Source organism: Pelophylax lessonae, assembly GCF_965119305.1.
Source record: "Pelophylax lessonae genome assembly, chromosome: 3".
NCBI lineage: Eukaryota > Metazoa > Chordata > Amphibia > Anura > Ranidae > Pelophylax > Pelophylax lessonae.
Genome location: NC_138770.1, coordinates 496,698,752 through 496,717,484, shown reverse-complemented (window position 1 = coordinate 496,717,484; position 18,733 = coordinate 496,698,752). Strand labels below are relative to the sequence as shown.

The 18,733-nt window shown below is 40.1% G+C and overlaps 1 protein-coding gene across 1 annotated transcript in view; it reads right to left on the bottom strand.

Annotated features, from left to right (window-relative positions):
* Positions 1 to 18,733, bottom strand: part of GPATCH11 (G-patch domain containing 11) — a 193,378-nt gene that overhangs the window by 36,495 nt on the left and 138,150 nt on the right. Inside the window, exon 5 of the mRNA XM_082250256.1 lies at positions 7,090 to 7,180. Within this exon, the coding sequence (XP_082106382.1) occupies positions 7,090 to 7,180 (91 nt within the window). The remainder of the gene's footprint in view (positions 1 to 7,089; positions 7,181 to 18,733) is intronic.

The window sequence follows — 18,733 nt, the reverse complement described above, 5'->3', positions numbered from 1 at the left end:
AAAACCTGGTGTAAGAAGGAGGGATTTGGGTTTTTAGAGCACTGGGCTCACTTTTTATTGGGGTGCAACCTATATGTTTAAGATGGTTTGCACCTAAATGGTAGGGGGTCTTTTGTGCTAGGGGAGAGGTTTATGGGAAGGCTGGAGGAGTTTTAAAACTAGGATTGAGGGGGAGGGTGAATTAGATTATAATGGGGCAGACAGGTCAGACAGGGGTCAGCCCCTATTGGTGGGTGGAATGGGGAAAGATGGGGGAGAGTTATGGCAGAGGATAAGAAGGTTCCCATGTCACAAACAACCATTGAAAATGGTACTATTTGTACCAAAATTAAAAATATGCAAAATAAATGTGCAAAATGTGACAATGAATGAAAGTGTTTGTTCACCAATGCCAGAAGTCTGCCAAGCAAAATAGGCGAGTTGGAAGCTCTGGTACACAAGGAAAAGGATAATTTAATTGGTATTGGTATTTAATTGGTATTGCTGAATCTTGGCTTCATTCTTCACATGATTGGGTTATTAATATTCCTGGCTATGCTCTCTTTCGGAAAGATAGGGTAAAATGGAGGGGTGGTGGTGTCTCTATGTGAGAAGTGATCTCAAAGCGAGTGTGAAAGAGGACCTAGTTGATGGAGAGTGTGATGAGTCTGAAGCAGTATGGGTGGAAATGTACACGGGTGTGCGTAATACAAAGATCATTGCAGTTTGTTATAGACCTCCCAGTATTAATGAGGAGATGGAGACACAGCTCCTGGCACAGATAAAAAGGGATGCAGGGGCTGGGACAGTGATAATAATGAGGGATTTTACCTACCCAGACACTGACTGGAGTAATGACACTGCTGGAACAGTTAAAGGGCAAACATTTATACTGTAAACCTATTACAAGTCAATTTTATGGTACAGTTTATTGAGGCCCCCACTAGAAAGGATGCTCTGTTAGACCTGGTAATCTCAAACCATGCAGAGCTTATTAATAATGTTCATATAAAAGAACATCTGGGTAGCAGTGACCATAATATGATTTCATTTAATGTTACCTGTAAGCAAAAAATGCATACAGGAAACACAAAAAAACTCTTAACTTTAGGAGAGCAAATTTTCCAAGGATGAAGGATGCTCTCCAGGATTTACACTGGGAGGGAATATTGGCATTGATGAGCACAGAACAGAAATGGGAAATTTTCAAAAAAGACTTTATGCAAACTCACTGTAAAGTATATTCCCATGGGCAAGAAGTTTAAAAGGCTAAAAATAAAGCCTATGTGGCTTACGGCCAAAGTTAAAAAAGCTTTAAATAATAAGAAAAAAGCTTTTAAAAAACATAAAAATTAAGTAACACATCAACGTTTAATTGTTACAAAGAATAGAACAGAATATTTAAAAATGAAATCAAGGACGCAAAAATTCGAAATGAACGACAGATTGCAAAAGATAGTAGGACAAACCCCAAAAAAATTCTTAAAATATATTAATAGTAAAAAGGTTAGGTCTGAGCATGTAGGCCCTTTACAAAATAATCAGGAACGGGTGACTGGGGACAAAGAGAAGGCAAATGTATTAAATACTTTCTTCAGCTCTATACTGTATATGCAAAGGAGCATGGGGGGAGCTGATGACCATAATGAGGATGGTATTGACACAGCCCCAAATGATCCACAATGGCTCAAACGTGATCTGGTCCAGAAATATTTAGACAGAATAAGGGGGGATAAAGCGCCTGGACCAGATGGCATCCACCCACGCATCCTAAAAGAAATGAGCGCTGTCATTTCAAATCCATTGTTTCTAATTTTTAGGGACTCGTTAAGGACTGGAATGGTACCACTGGATTGGCGTAGGGCCAATGTGGTGCCTATATTTAAAAAGGGATCAAAGTCTTTGCCAAGTAACTATAGACCTTTTAGTTTAACTATAGTCGGGAAGATACTGGGGGGTTTAAAAAAGACCACTTAGATGAGTTCTTGCTGGAAAAAAATATTTTAAGCAACAGACCTAATGGATTCATGAAAGACAGAAGTTGTCAAACAAACCTGATTTCTTTTTGAGGAGGTAAGTAAAACATTGAACAGAGGGGTGGCTGTGGATGTAATATAGTTGGATTTTGCAAAAGCATTTGACACAGTTCACCACACACAGCTGATGTCTACAGGCTTGGAAAGATCAGTTGGTAAATGGATAGAAAATTGGCTAAAAGATAGAATTCAGAGTAGTGGTTAATGATTCTTACTCTGAATGGTCTAAGGTTATCAGTGGTGTACCCCAAGTTTCAGTGTTGGGACCCTTACTTTTTAATACCTTTATAAATGATATAGGGTCTGGGATTAAAAGTACCATTTCAGTCTTTGCAGATGACCCCAAGCTTTGCAGTGGAATAACTTCTTTACAGGATGTCTCTAACTTACAAGCTGACGTCAATGCACTGTTTCATTGGGCAACTATGTGGCAAATGAGGTTTAATGTTGATAAATGTAAAGTTCTGCACTTGGGGGCTAAGAATATGCATGCAGCATACATACTAGGGGGGAGTAGAACTGGGGGAATCCATAGCGAAGAAGGATCTGGGTGTTCTGGTAGATCCTAAGCCTTATAATAGCATGTAATGCCAAGCTGCTGTTTCCAAAGCAAGCAAAGTCATTTCTTGTATTACAGAGGCATGGATTCCTGAGAGTGAAGTGTCATTTTGCTCCTGTACAAATTAGTAAGACCTCATCTGGATTATGCAGTTCAGTTTTGGGCACCAGTTCCTAAAAAGGATATTGGGGAACTGGAGAAAGTGCAGAGAAGGGCAACCAAACTGATAAGAGGCATGGAAGAACTCAGCTATGAGAAAAGATTAGAGGAACTGAATTTATTCTCTCTTGAGAAGAGGAGATTAAGGGGGGATATGATCAACATGTACTGTATAAATACATAAGGGGTCCATATAGTGAACTTGGTGTTGTTATTCACTTTAAGGTCAACACAGAGGACAAGGGGGCACCCTTTACGTCTAGAGGAAAACCGATTTCGTCTCCAAATACAGAAAGGTTTTTTCACTGTAAGAGCTGTGAAAATGTGGAATAGACTCCCTTCAGAGGTGGTTCTGGATAGCTCAGTAGATTGCTTTAAAAAAGGACTGTATTCTTTCCTGGGTGTACATAATATAAATGGGTACTAATATTTATATGTAAAGGTAATCCAGGGAATATCCGATTGCCTCTCGGGGGATCAAGAAGGAATTTTTTTCCCCTGCTGTAGCAAATTGGATCATGCTTTGTTGGGGTTTTTTTGCCTTCCTCTGGATCAACTGCGGGTATAGGATTATGTACAGTGCCTTGCGAAAGTATTCGCCCCCTTGAACTTTTCGACCTTTTGCCACATTTCAGGCTTCAAACATAAAGATATAAAACTGTAATTTTTTGTGAAGAATCAACAAGTGGGACACAATCATGAAGTGGAACGAAATTTATTGGATATTTCAAACTTTGTTAACAAATAAAAAACTGAAAAACTGGGCGTGCAAAATTATTCAGCCCCTTTACTTTCAGTGCAGCAAACTCTCTCCAGAAGTTCAGAGAGGATCTCTGAATGATCCAATGTTGATCTAAATGACTAATGATGATAAATAGAATCCACCTGTGTGTAATCAAGTCTCCGTATAAATGCACCTGCACTTTGATAGTCTCAGAGGTCCGTTTAAAGCGCAGAGAGCATCATGAAGAACAAGGAACACACCAGGCAGGTCCGATATACTGTTGTGGAGAAGTTTAAAGCTGGATTTGGATACAAAAAGATTTCCCAAGCTTTAAACATCCCAAGGAGCACTGTGCAAGTGATAATATTGAAATGGAAGGAGTATCAGACCACTGCAAATCTAAGAAGACCTGGCCGTCCCTCTAAACTTTCAGCTCATACAAGGAGAAGACTGATCAGAGATGCAGCCAAGAGGCCCATGATCACTCTGGATGAACTGCAGAGATCTACAGCTGAGGTGGGAGACACTGTCCATAGGACAACGATCAGTCGTATCCTGCACAAATCTGGCCTTTATGGAAGAGTGGCAAGAAGAAAGCCATTTCTTAAAGGTATCCATAAAAAGTGTTGTTTAAAGTTTGCCACAAGCCACCTGGGAGACACACCAAACATGTGGAATAAGGTGCTCTGGTCAGATGAAACCAAAATCAAACTTTTTGGCAACAATGCAAAACGTTATGTTTGGCGTAAAAGCAACACAGCTCATCACTCTGAACACACCATCCCCGCTGTCAAACATGGTGGTGGCAGCATCATGGTTTGGGCCTGCTTTTCTTCAGCAGGGACAGGGAAGATGGTTAAAATTGATGGGAAGATGGATGGAGCCAAATACAGGACCATTCTAGAAGATAACCTGATGGAGTCTGCAAAAGACCTGAGACTGGGGCGGAGATTTGTCTTCCAACAAGACAATGATCCAAAACATAAAGCAAAATCTACAATGGAATGGTTCACAAATAAACATATCCAGGTGTTAGAATGGCCAAGTCAAAGTCCAGACCTGAATCCAATCGAGAATCTGTGGAAAGAACTGAAAACTGCTGTTGTCAAACGCTCTCCATCCAACCTCACTGAGCTGGAGCTGTTTTGCAAGGAGGAATGGGCAAAAATTTCAGTCTCTCGATGTGCAAAACTGATAGAGACATACCCCAAGCGACTTACAGCTGTAATCACAGCAAAAGGTGGCACTACAAAGTATTAACTTAAGGGGGCTGAATAATTTTACACGCCCAATTTTTCAGTTTTTTATTTGTTAAAAAAGGTTTGAAATATCCAATAAATTTCGTTCCACTTCATGATTGTGTCCCACTTGTTGACTGTTCACAAAAAATTACAGTTTTATATCTTTAAGTTTGAAGCCTGAAATGTGGCAAAAGGTCGAAAAGTTCAAGGGGGCCGAATACTTTCGCAAGGCACTGTATATGAGATTGTATGGTTGGGTTTTCTTTGCTGTTTTTTTTTGTGTTCTCATGCTTACTTAGGAAGGCTTGAAAGAAAATGTTCTTTACTGTTCCACAGACGGGAGGCTCTCCTTTTATGCACGGATATACCCGGAATAGGCCCCTGTGCCCAGACATATTTTATGCATTATGTCTTTTGGGATAGGCTGGTTGAGTTATACATGGTAAATTGTACATTGCATTGCTATGCTCTGTGTCATTTTGTGTATTCAAATGTATGTGAAGTGGTGCTTGTACTATTGTTCTATTGTTGACTTGTAGTGGATGTTAACCCGAATAACATTTTGTTTTTTGAAAGAAAAAAAAAATGGACTGTTATTGATAATGAATCATTTAAAATTAAAGAGGTTATAAAATTTGGGGTTGGAAGATCAGAGACCAGGAGTCTGTTGCACACATGGTGCATCCCGCTGTTAACCCAAGTGTGTTTCCACGGCTGCAGCCTACTGGGACAGTGTACAGATTGCTTTTTCTATTGCTGCCTATTCATTTATGTAACATGTGAGCATTTTAGCTAGGTTTTTATTAAATAATTTATAAACATAATTGAAAAAAATAAAGGTGCGCAAACTGGTGAATGTCCTATCAGCAGCAACCGAAACTCCAACCTGGGTGGAGTGAATAAATTGGAAAAGGTGTGTAGGTGCGCTTGATATGTATAATAGAGATCATGTGAATCCAAACAAAACACTAAGTGGAAAATGTAATTAAAAAAAAACATTAAAAAATTAATACATAAAATTATACACAATAAAGGTGCACAGTGTGTGTAAGAATACACAAATACATTAATATAAATAAATAGATAATAATAATAATAAAGTCCCAAAACAGTCCACAAACAAGTGCAAATGTATCTTCTTGATGATAAGGTGCAAATAGGTGAAGGTGCAATATTGGTTCACAGACTTGTATCCCCCACAGCACCACGTGATAATGGACAAGGTGATGGTACCCTTACCAGCTATTAAATTAGCATACACTTTAAAGCCTGCAAGGACCAGTGTAGTGCAGCAAGAAATCTTCCCACGACCCGATCTTTCACCTCATGAAAAAGTGAGAATGAGACTCTTATCAGATGTAAAGATGTCACAGATCAGGTATGGGAAATTCTGCCAATAGCCACCAATATCTCTGATATCCAGGTTGTCTCTCTCTGAACGATCCCCTACTGCAGCTCTTTTTCAATAATGGTGAAGATTTCCTCTATAGGTCACTCCAGGTGTGTCTCCACAATAGTAGTCCCCATATGGAAAAGTAAGGCGCAAGCAATAGTGCATTATCTCAAGGGTGAGTTTATTCAAAAAGTAGAGCACTTACATGGAGAGATGAAATGATGGGTGAGTAAATGGTTACAGATGATCGCGGCCGCTCTGCAGTGCGGACCGCTAGAAGTGAAAGCGCAGCTTCTCTACCCGACGCGTTTCCCCTTAGAAGGCGTCCACTTTTGTTTGGATTCACATGATCTCTATTATACATATCAAGCACATTTATAAACATACCAGATGGATGGAAAATAGGATCACAATTTGTCTGGATTTTGCGGGCAGGATCAGATCGGATAGCGGCGGATGTCAGCCCTGACATCCGCCGCTCCATGCAAGGTCTGTCTGAACTGACAGGTGGACCTGATGGGACAGTCCGTGTGAAAGGGTCCTTATTGTTTTATTACATTTTTTTTTTGTGAGTATTTTACTTTTTTATACATCACAGCATTTATTACACAAAGGTAAGATTTCAACTTTTAGCAGTGGGCTGGATGAAGTAGAGACTGGTTTCATTAGTTTATTATAAACAACAAACATGTTGTACTGGTTTTGCACAGAGCCGACCGAACCTCCTCTTCTGGAGTCCCCCGCTGGCCTCCTCCTCTTCTCTGCGTGCCTCTCTGTCCTGTGAATGTAGGGAAAGAGAAGAGAGCGACAAGAGACGGGCACAACGCTGTATCTGGTTTGTTTTAAAGCTCTGTTACTGCTATTTAGGAACATGTAAATGGTTTAATATCCAAAGTCTGAGCTCAGGTGCCGTTTATAAATATATCTAATGGTTCCCATAGGCATATGTGACAGATTTTAGAAAAGGAGATGAGGATTACTGCTAATCTTTCATTTACCTTCTGTTCATCTAGATGCAGACATGCTTTCTGGCTTTTCCTTAGGTCACCTTCTAGTTTCTGCTCTTCCTTTTTGCTTCGTAATCTTGACCTAACATAAAAAAGTAATCTTTAATAAAGGAATCTGTTGTTACAGCATACATTTTCAAACAGCAAACTTGTAAGGAGGGAATACAATGTCCTAGTTGAGGTAGAAAGAGGATATGAAGGATAAAAACTTCAAAACGGAAGGTGGAGGAGCGCAAGGTCTCCAACATCCAACAGCTCCATGATGTTGTCATGGAGGAGAGGAAGAGGACTCCAGTGGCAACCTGTGAAGCTCTGGTGAACTCCATGCCCTTGAGGTTTAAGGCAATGCGGGAAAATAGAGGTGGCCACACAAAATATTGACACTTTGGGCCCAATTTGGACATTTTCACTTAGGGATTTACTCACTTTGTTGCCAGCGGTTTAGACATTAATGGCTGTGTGTTGAGTTATTTTGAGGGCACAGCAAATTTACACTGTTATACAAGCTATACACTCACTACTTTTACATTGTAGCAATGTGTCATTTCTTCAGCATGAAAAAGATATAATAAAATATTTACAAAAATTTGAGGGGTGTACTCACTTTTGTGAGCTACTGTGTATGTGTGTGTGTGTATATATATATATATATATATATATATATATATATATATATATATATATATATATATATATACACACACACACACACATACATACATACATCTCTACATCTCAGTAAAGTCTCTTAGTCCCCAACTTTTCGAGCTCGTTCTTGTGGTAAATTTTCACCAAATATAGGGTCAGCAAAAATATTCATCCACTGACTTTGGTGCTCACAAAGTGCACCCCCCTGTTTTTGTGCTCCGGCACTCACTAGAGGAATTTGACTCTGCTATATAGCATGAGTCAAATGCGCTTGTGTATATCTCGCCTCCAGGTTTTTCTAGACTCCAGCTCTCCTTGGTGCCTCCAAAGTGGACCACATACAGGCGGTCCCTGGGTTACAAACATCCGACTTACAAATGACTCCTACTAAGGGAGGGAGACAACAGGAAGGGAGAGCAAATCTACCCCTAGGAAGGGAAATTCAAAGGTTTTAATGGGAAAAAGGTGTCTCCACTGAAGCTTTATCAGCAATCTTTGTTTCCACAATAACCCAAAATTTTCAAAATCCAATTGTCATAAGGACAAAGTGAGGAAATCTTTTGAACACGGGCATAGATAGCAAAACAAATGGCACAGGGGTGCTAACCCTTCCCTATGCTATCCAAATAATTTAAAAATGATTTTTTTGGCTAGAGCTAAACTTAAAAAATTTACCTGTTCTGACTTACAAACAAATTCAACTTAATAACAAACCTATGCACCCTATCTTGTTTGTAACCAGGGGACCACCTGTACTCCAGTAATCTTATGGTATCCTGGCTCCTTCACCACCTCAAGGGTAAGGTATTTAGACCATCAGGCATGAATAGAAAAAACAAAAGAGGGAATAAAGCCATTTTTTAATAAACTCTATAACCAGTAATGCACTCACATAAGTGCAAATGAAAACCACATCTAGACCCAAGAGTGCATTATTGGTTTTAGAGTTTATTTAATAAAATAGACTACTAGAACCAAGGATATGTGCAAGGGTTGCTGTACTGTATATGTAGGAGCTGGAAGACCTGGAGCCAATTAAGAGTGAGTGGGTAAAGAGGAAATAAGGGTGCAAGCCTGTGTAACTCATCACAGCAAAGGTCTTCTACTCTGGGGTAGGACAACAGGTACCAGCCCCATCCTGGCTTTACCCTCCACTTTGAACAGGACTCCACCGCAGGCAGACCACAGAGCTGGACCTTTACAGCAGCCTGTAGCTAACTCAATATGATGTGTCAAGGTGAGCAGCCATGTATAATCCACTTCCTAATGCAACTTAACTGCATCTCCTACCATGCACAGTGCTCTAAGGCTCAGCCAAGGAGTCAACCGATTCGCAAAGCTGCTGAAGGAAAGATGCAGTGACTATGGTGCAGCTATTTACTGAGTATTATTATTCTTATACAGGATTTATATAGCGCCAACAGTTTACACAGTCAGAACAGTAAGGTTGTGGAATTTTCTTCCACAAGCAGTCGTATCAGCAGGGAGCATCGATAGTTTCAAAAAACTATAAGATGGGCACCTTAAAGACCACAACATACAGGGGTATACAATGTTCGGTTAAAAGCAAACACAAGCACATCATAGGTTGAACTGGATGAACTGATGTTTTTTTTCAACCTCACAAACTATGTAACTATGTAACACAGTGCTTTACAACTTAGAAGAATCTTGTGAAAAAAAACTCAGTATGAAAGTATAACATTTTCCTATTACTACACACATAGGCTTCTGAGTAGTTTTGCAAAGTGAGGGCTATCTCAAACTGCAGGCTTATTTGGGGGGGAGACAAATGCCTGCGTGCATTCATCCATCCATGCATCGTTCCCCCAGGTTCTCTGGATTGATTAGTGAAAGTTTGAAATTTGTCAATGTGCTAGAAGGCAGTTTGTCTGCTTGAGCTCTGGAGAACAGCCTGTAAGCAAGAGCAGATCAAGCTAGAGTTTCTGTTAGGGATGCACCGAAATGAAAATTTTGGGCCGAAACCGAAAATGCAGGATGCCATTGGCAGAAAACCAAAACCGAAATGACTTTTTCCCCCAAATAATTTAAGAATAGATAGAACAGGGGCATACGCCAAAAAACAGGCAGCGACGTACACCTGTCGCTGCCACCCTGTCACAGTATATGCACTGTGACGGGTTGGCAATAGGTTAATTTAATTACCAATGGTATTTGTATTATGCAGCACGAGTGGGTTAATGTATTGTCACTGCTGCATTAGTGACCAACCAGTGGCAGTTAATTAACCCCTTTGTGCTGCATTAGTGCAACCAGTATCAGTGTTAATTAACACTGGTTGCACTGATACTGGTTGCACTAATGCAGCACAAAGGGGTTAATTAACTGCCACTGGTCGGTCACTAATGCAGCAGTGACAATACATTAACCCCCTCATGCTGCATAATTAATACAAATACCAATGGTAAGCTGCCTCAGCTATCACCCCTCCTCCCCCCTCCCCCCCGCATCAGCCTCAGCGTCCCTCTCCTACTCACTCAGCTCCTCCAGTCACGGTGTCCATTATTCAAAAGTCCCGCCTCTGACCGGCCGCCCGCCTCCCAGTGATGTCACTACTACTACGATCTGTCCATGAATGAAGTGACACAGCGGGCGGGCGAGCGGCCGCTAATATCTGTCACTATGTGAGCTTTCACTTCTCTTCAATTCCCTGACAGTCCGGGCGGGAGGGCGGGGCGAGCGGCCGCTAATAGATAGAACTATGTGATCCTTCCCGTCAGCTCAGCGGAACTGTGACTGTGTGTGAATGAGATCTGATCTGACCTGACACCGGGCGGGGGGGGGCGGGGGGGAGCGGCTGCTAATAACTATGTGAGAGCTTCTGAAGTGGAAATATAGCTTAAAAAAATGTGAATATGTAAAATACAGTAATAAAAGCGTGTTCTTGTGGTGAAAATGTGTTGTCACTGAATTATAACGTGGGGATCAAATTAATTACATCATATAAATAAATTAAAATATAAATAAAACATTTCAATATATCTTCTATACGACAAAAGTGCTGAGTACTTAGATTTCTTAAAGATGTCAATAAATAAATATGCCGTTGACAAAATATAAATATATAAATAGAACTTCAAAAAAGACTAAAGGTGCTATGTGCTTTTTCTCTTCAATCTAAAATAAATAAAGTGCAGTGTTCATAGTGTCCATATATAAAAATCCAGAATCAGGTGCAATTCCCTTCAATATCTTCAAAGGAAAATAAACGTGCTCTCATGCAAAATAAGGGTGTTGTGACTTGCTGCCTCCACCAGGTGTCATCATTAATTTGATCACCACGTTATAATTCAGTGACAACACATTTTCACCACAAGAACACGCTTTTATTACTGTATTTTACATATTCACATTTTTTTAAGCTATATTTCCACTTCTGAAGCGCACTACCCACCCAAATTGTACACTTTGTATTGACTGGTTCCTGGTGCCAGTACTGTGGTGCAGCAGCAGGAAGGGAAACACATACTACCTCGGATAGCGCAGGAACCACCCATACATATAAAATATGTGAGAGCTTCACTTCCTTGTCAGCGGAGATACGTGCCTGACAAGGAAGTGAAGCTCTCACATAGTTATAGTTATTAGCGGCCGCTCCCCCCGCCCGGTGTCAGGTCAGATCAGATCTCATTCACACACAGTCACAGTCCCGCTGAGCTGACAGGAAGGATCATATAGTTCTATCTATTAGCGGCCGCTCGTCCCGCCCTCCCGCCTGGTATGTCCCTTCATTAATGCAGAGATCATAGTAGTAGGGACGTCATTGAGAGGCGGGCGGCCGGCCAGAGGCGGGACTTTTAAAACCTGCCCTGCGGCCACCGAAATTATCGGCCACCGAAATTATCGGCCGATAATTTCGGTGGCCGAAATTTCGGTGTATCCCTAGTTTCTGTGTAGGTTTGGGGCTGAATTTCTGCGAACAGAGTTTGCGATGTGATTAAACTTGATGGTCTCACTGCTGAGGCAGACAGATTTGTATCCATTTTGCGATACCATCAGGTAGCTAACTGATCAGTCCAAACTTCTTTCTGCAACATAATGACTCCAAACACAAGGCCAAAATCATAAAACATCTACAGCAAAAAGAGCAATAGGGAAAACTGTAACATATGGTATGGCCTCTCCAGAGACCTGACCTGTAACTGCAACATGTTTTCCATGAAGCTTGGAACAACTTACCATGAAAGAACTTTCATCAACTGGTTGGTATTTTAGTATTTTTTACATTTATATTTCTTTTTACACTTTTTTTTTAGTTTTATTTAATTGTGGAATTGCTACTGTTCAAAAGGCAAAGGGTGGTGACAGCGCAGATTTTTTTTTAAGTCCACTAAACTTTCTAGAATGCATTATTTGTTAGACTTTTGTTAAGTATTGTAAAAAACACACATACACAATTTATGTTTTACAAACAGACATGACAAATGATTCCCACAGCACTATGGGTTTGCTAAACAGATAGCATGGCAAAAGCAGCCTGTTGTAACGTTTGATATATTTGATAGAGTCCTCAGTTAGTATTGGAATTTGCCTTAAGGTGGGATTATGAATGACTGAATCTTAGCCCAGCCACCGACGAAACTACTGTACAAGCAAAAGCCCTAGAACAGTACTTTTGCTGGCTACAAATATGATTTTCAAAAAAAAGCAGAACTAAACCCTCTCTATCACAGCCAAGGAAGTTGCCATTTTATCCTCTATTTGATCTGCAGTTGCCATGGTGCTGCACATGTGATCAGCTATGACAACAACCATTTGATGGTTTGACAGTTTTGGGAGCTGACATAAGCACACTAGTAACTGTAACCATTATCATTTAGGGCATGCATTGAATGTACTGGTTTTGAGAAACGGTTAAATTGGTGGGTTTCACTTGGTTTGAAATAAAAATTTTAAAAAATGTGTACAAAACACTAAACATTCACTTTAACCAAGCAGAACCGAGTTTGTATGTTTTCTGTGTACAATAAACTGTACTGATATCCTTACTGAACACTTCAAGAAAATAAGCTCATCTTCTAAAAAGCACTTCCTCCCCATAATATTCTAAGTAATATATTGTCTTCTTATCCTCTAGATATGCCTTTGCAGACACATTTTATTAGACAGATGAGGGATAGACTTTTATGAGCTGTGGTAACTTAATCCCTCACACACACAGATAAGCCTTAACAAAATGGCTCTGCTGTTGATTTTCTTCGGTGGCGGTTGAAAAGCCACAGCACTGCAGTAAAACACCAGAGAGTTATTTTGTTATTACTTCAGCATTTTCTACAATTGTTTTGTGCAACAGTTCTGACTGTTCTCTTTGGTGTCAGGCAGAGAATGACTGATACCAGAAAGAACTCTCAAAAGACTGCCACCATGGGAGATACAAAGTTCTGATGAATTGAGATTGGGGGAGGGGGTTCAGCAGCCTGAAAAACATAGGGCCTATAGTGACTAAACTTTAATTTAAAAAAAGCATGTGGTTTTTGTATATACAGCATTTATTATGTTACAGACTAAAACACAAACCCCCCCCCCTTTTTTTTTTTTTAAACACTTCAATACAGGGCACTTTCACCCCCTTCCTGCCCAGGCCAATTTTCAGCTTTTAGCACTGTTGCAATTTGAATGACAATTGCGAAGTCATGCAACACTGTACCTAAACAAAATTTGTGTAATTTTTTTCCCTACAAATAGAGCTCTCTTTTGGTGGTATTTGATCACCACAAAGTGTTTTCTTTTTTGCTAAACAAATAAAAAAAGACCGAAAAGTTTGAAGAAAAAAAAAAAAAAAAAGTTTGGTTTAGGTTATAAAATTTTGTAAATAATTTTTTTCCTGCATTTATGAGGCCGCACTGACAGGCACTGATGGGGTGGCACTGATGATGAGGCACTAATATGCAGCACTGATGGGCAGCACTGCTATGCAGCACTGATACGTGGCACTGATAGGTAGCACTGATATGCAGCACTGGTGGGCACTGATAGGCATAGGTGGGTGGCACTGATAGATGACAATGATGGGCACTGGTGGGCAGCACTGATAGATAGTAGTGATGGGCAGCACTGATGAGGAGGGCACTGGCAGGCTCCCTGATGGCATGGGTGGGCATGCCTGGTGGCCAAGGGTGAGCATGCCTGGTGGGCAATCCCTGGTGGCTCTAGTGGCATTCCCCGAGGGTCAATGCTCTGATAACCAGCACAGACCCTTCCCCCGCCAGGAGAGGTGCCGATGTCAGGCGCGAGCTGAGGAAAGCCGATCAACAGCACTTCCTATTTACTATGTGTGACCAGCTGTGATTGGTAAATCATAGGCTACATCATAGGCTCTTTTTATCGGGATCAGAGATGCGGTGTGTCCTATCCTGCTGGATGTCAAATGACACCAGGTCAGGATAGAGCAACCACTTTGCCGCTGTCATTTTGCTATATGACGGGCAGCAAGTGGTTAAGCATATTCTGCCTTTGACCTCAGCCAGGACATCCTTGTATGTTAGGATGACCAGATGTCCCCAGACTGAGGACACTATCCCCGGACCAAGTCTGCCCCCGGTTTTGTCCCCAGATTGAAGGTGTTTGCCCTGTGGGCTGGGGCGGCCGGGTCCAACCCCAGGCTGCGGTCATTGCTTTTCTCCCCTTGTGGCGCACAGTGATTGCATACACACAGCTGTGCTGGCCGCTCTGCTGAATGGAAGGAAGTAGCAGGGAGGGGGCGGGGCCCAGACTGACACTCAGGGAGGAGCTTCAGGAGCCACACCATGACTGACTATTAGAAAGAGGGACAGATATATATGGGATCAAGGTGTGTCTCAGTCCCAAATAGTATGAACAACAACAGAAACAATGGCCCACTGGTCTTTTAGAGAGACACAACCCAAAAAATTAAAAATACATGCATTATATGAAATCACATACATTTAAAATCTAATCATGATCAAGTGATTATCAAGTATTTCCATCAGTAGAAAAATACATAAATAGGATACATGTCATAGAAACATAGAATGTGTCGGCAGATAAGAACCATTTGGCCCATCTAGTCTGCCCAATATATCTGAATCCTATGAATAGTCCCTGGCCCTATCTTATATGAAGGATAGCCTTATGCCTATCCCATGCATGCTTAAACTCCTTCACTGTATTTGCAGCTACCACTTCTGCAGGAAGGTTATTCCATGCATCCACTACTCTCTCAGTAAAGTAATACTTCCTCATATTACTTTTAAACCTTTGCCCCTCTAATTTAAAACTGTGTCCTCTTGTGGTAGTTTTTCTTCTTTTAAATATGCTCTCCTCCTTTACCGAGTTGATTCCCTTTATGTATTTAAAAGTTTCTATCATATCCCCTCTGTCTCTTCTTTCTTCCAAGCTATACATGTTAAGGTCCTTTAACCTTTCGTGGTAAGTTTTTTCCTGCAATCCATGTACTAGTTTAGTAGCTCTTCTCTGGACTCTCTCTAGAGTATCTATATCCTTCTGGAGATATGGCTTCCAGTACTGCGCACAATACTCCAAGTGAAGTCTCACCAGTGTTCTGTACAGCGGCATAAGCACTTCTCTCTTTCTACTGCTTATACCTCTCCCTATACATCCAAGCATTCTGCTGGCATTTCGTGCTGCTCCATTACATTGTCTTCCCACCTTTAAGTCTTCTGAAATAATTACTCCTAAATCCCTTTCCTCAGATACTGAGGTCAGGACTGTGTCAAATATTCTATATTCTGCCCTTGGGTTTTTACGCCCCAGGTGCATTATCTTGCACTTATCCACATTAAATTTCAGTTGCCAGAGTTCTGACCATTCTTCTAGTTTTCCTAAATCCTTTTCCATTTGGAGTTTCCCTCCAGGAACATCAACCCTGTTACATATCTTTGTGTCATCAGCAAAAAGACAAACCTTACCATTGAGGCCTTTTGCAATATCACTTATGAAGATATTAAACAAAATTGGTCCCAGTACAGATCCCTGAGGTACCCCACTGGTAACATGACCTTGTTCTGAATGTTCTCCATTGACTACAACCCTCTGTTGTCTGTCACTCAGCCACTGCCTAATCCACTCAACAATATGGGAGTCATGCTCAATGACTGCAGTTTATTGATAAGTCTTCTATGTGGGACAGTGTCAAAAGCCTTACTAAAATCTAGATATGCAATGTCTACTGCACCTCCACCGTCTATTATTTTAGTCACCCAGTCAAAAAAATCTATAAGATTTGTTTGACATGATCTCCCTGAAGTAAACCCATGTTGTTTTTCATCTTGCAATCCATGGAATTTAAGATGTTCCACAATCCTATCCTTTAATAGGGTTTCCATTAATTTGCCTACTATTGATGTCAGACTCACTGGTCTATAGTTGCTCGATTCCTCCCTACTACCTTTCTTGTGAATGGGCACGACATTTGCCAATTTCCAATCTTCCGGGACGACTCCTGTTACTAATGATTGGTTAAATAAATCTGTTAATGGTTTTGTCAGCTCACCACTAAGCTCTTTTAATAATTTTGGGTGTATCTCATCAGGACCCTGTGACTTATTGGTCTTCACTTTAGACAGCAATCTTAGAACGTCTTCCTCTGTAAAGACACATGCATCAAACGATTCATTAGTCATCCTTTCAAGTGGAGGTCCTCCTTTTTCTTCTGTAAAAACTGAACAGAAGTATTCATTAAGGCAGTCGGCTAGCCCTTTATTCTCTTCTACATACCTTCCGTCCTTTGTTTTTAATTTAGTTATTCCTTGTTTTAATTTCCTTTTTTCATTTATATATCTGAAGAATGTCTTATCCCCCTTTTTCATAGACTGAGCTAGTTTTTCTTCTGCCTGCACTTTAGAAGTTCTTATAACTTGCTTGGCCTCTTTCTGCCTAATCTTGTAGATTTCCTTATGTTCATTGCTCTGGGTTTTTTTATAATTACAAAATGCTAGCTTTTTATTTTTAATGATTTGGGCCACTTCTGCTGAGTACCACAGTGGTCTCTTCCTTTTTTTGCTTGTACTGACAAGTCTAATGCAATTTTCTGTTGCCTTCAATAATGCACCTTTTAAGTAGTCCCATTTCTCCTGGACTCCATGTAATCCGTTCCAGTCTTATAAGGACTCATTTATGACTAATTTCATTTTTGAAAAGTCTGTTTTTCTAAAATCTAAAACTTTTGTTTTTGTGTGGTGTGACTCTTTCACAGTTCTTATATTAAACCACACTGACTGGTGATCACTAGATCCCAAGGTTTCGCCTACAATGACATCATATACCGAATCCCCATTTGTGAATACCAAATCCAAAATGGCCTCCCTCCGGGTTGGCTCCTCAACCACTTGTTGCAGAGACAACCCCAGTAGGGAATTTAGAATATCTGTACTCCTGGTAGAACTTGCTATTTTGGTTTTCCAGTTTATATCTGGAAGATTGAAATCTCCCATAATGATAACTTCTCCTTTCATTGTCATTTTAGCTATTTCTTCAACTAGTAGATCATCTAGTTCTTTAACTTGACCAGGTGGTCTATATATCACACCTACATGAGTTACTGCATGATTAGCAAACTGCAACGTAACCCAAACTGACTCTATGTTGGCCTCACCAACTTGTATTAGGTTAGATTTAATGCTATCTTTCACATACAGGGCCACTCCTCCTTTCTTGCCTTCTCTGTCTCTTCTGTATAAAGAGTACCCTGGTATGGTTATGTCCCAGTCATTTCTTTCATTAAACCATGTCTCCGTAACAGCCACTATACAGTATGTATTACAGTATTATGTATTATGTATTTTTCTACTGATGGATTTACTTGGTATTCACTTATGATTTGATTTTAAATGTATGTGATTTCATATAATAAATTTATGTATTTTTAAATGTGTGGGTTGTGTCTATCTAAAAGTCCCATGGGCCATTATTTTTGTTGTTTTTCAGAACGAATACACGTGACCAGCGGAGAGCCAGAACCACATTGTTGAGGTACAAAGAGAGCCCCAGGGGATCCCGAGAGAGAGAGAGAGAGAGAGAGAGAGAAAGAGATAGATCTACTATACACAGAGAGAGGGACATACAGTATATAGAGAAAGCAAGATACAGTATGTAGAGAAAGAGAAATACAGTATATAAAGGGGAAATATAGTATATAGAGGGAGATACAGTATATAGAGCGGTAGATACATTATACAGAGGGAGATACTGTATATAGAAAAGAAAATACAGTACATAAAGAGAAATACAGTATATATACAAAGCAGGAAATACAGTATAGAGAGTGGGGAATACAGTATACAGAAAAAGATACAGTATAGAGAGGGAGATATTGTATATATAGGAAAATACAGTATATAGAGAAAGAGACAGTATATTGAGGGGAATACAGTATATAGAGAGGGAGATACTGGAAAATAGAGGAAAATACAGTATATAGCGGGATACAGTATATATAGAGGGAATACAGAGAGAGGGAAAAACCGTATATAAAGAAAGATACAGTATATAGAGAGGGAAATACAGTATAGAGAGAGGGAGATATAGTATATAGAGAGAGGGAAATACAGTATAGAGAGAGGGAGATATAGTATATAGAGAGAGGGAGATACTGTATATAGGGATATGCATTGAAAAGTTTTTTCTCTATCTTATCTTCTTAACATTTGGTAGTCATATCCCAAAAAATTCTAAGAAGTATAATTTTTTTTTTTTATCTCATGGGTAAAATGTGAGAAATAACGTATATATCATACAATCATTCCATAAACACATACCACATACACTGCATATATCATTTAAGGGAAATATGCTTATAGAATAATTTACCATTTGCCAAGAAAAAAATATATATATCCCCGAGTTTCATTTTAAAAATCTGGTCACCCATTTGTATGTATTACTAAACCCATGGATATTTTATAATATTTTAGAAAGCGGGTGTATTGCTAGACCACTTTTCAAATTTGCCAGGATAACGAACTGGCTTTCAAATTTCACAAAGAAG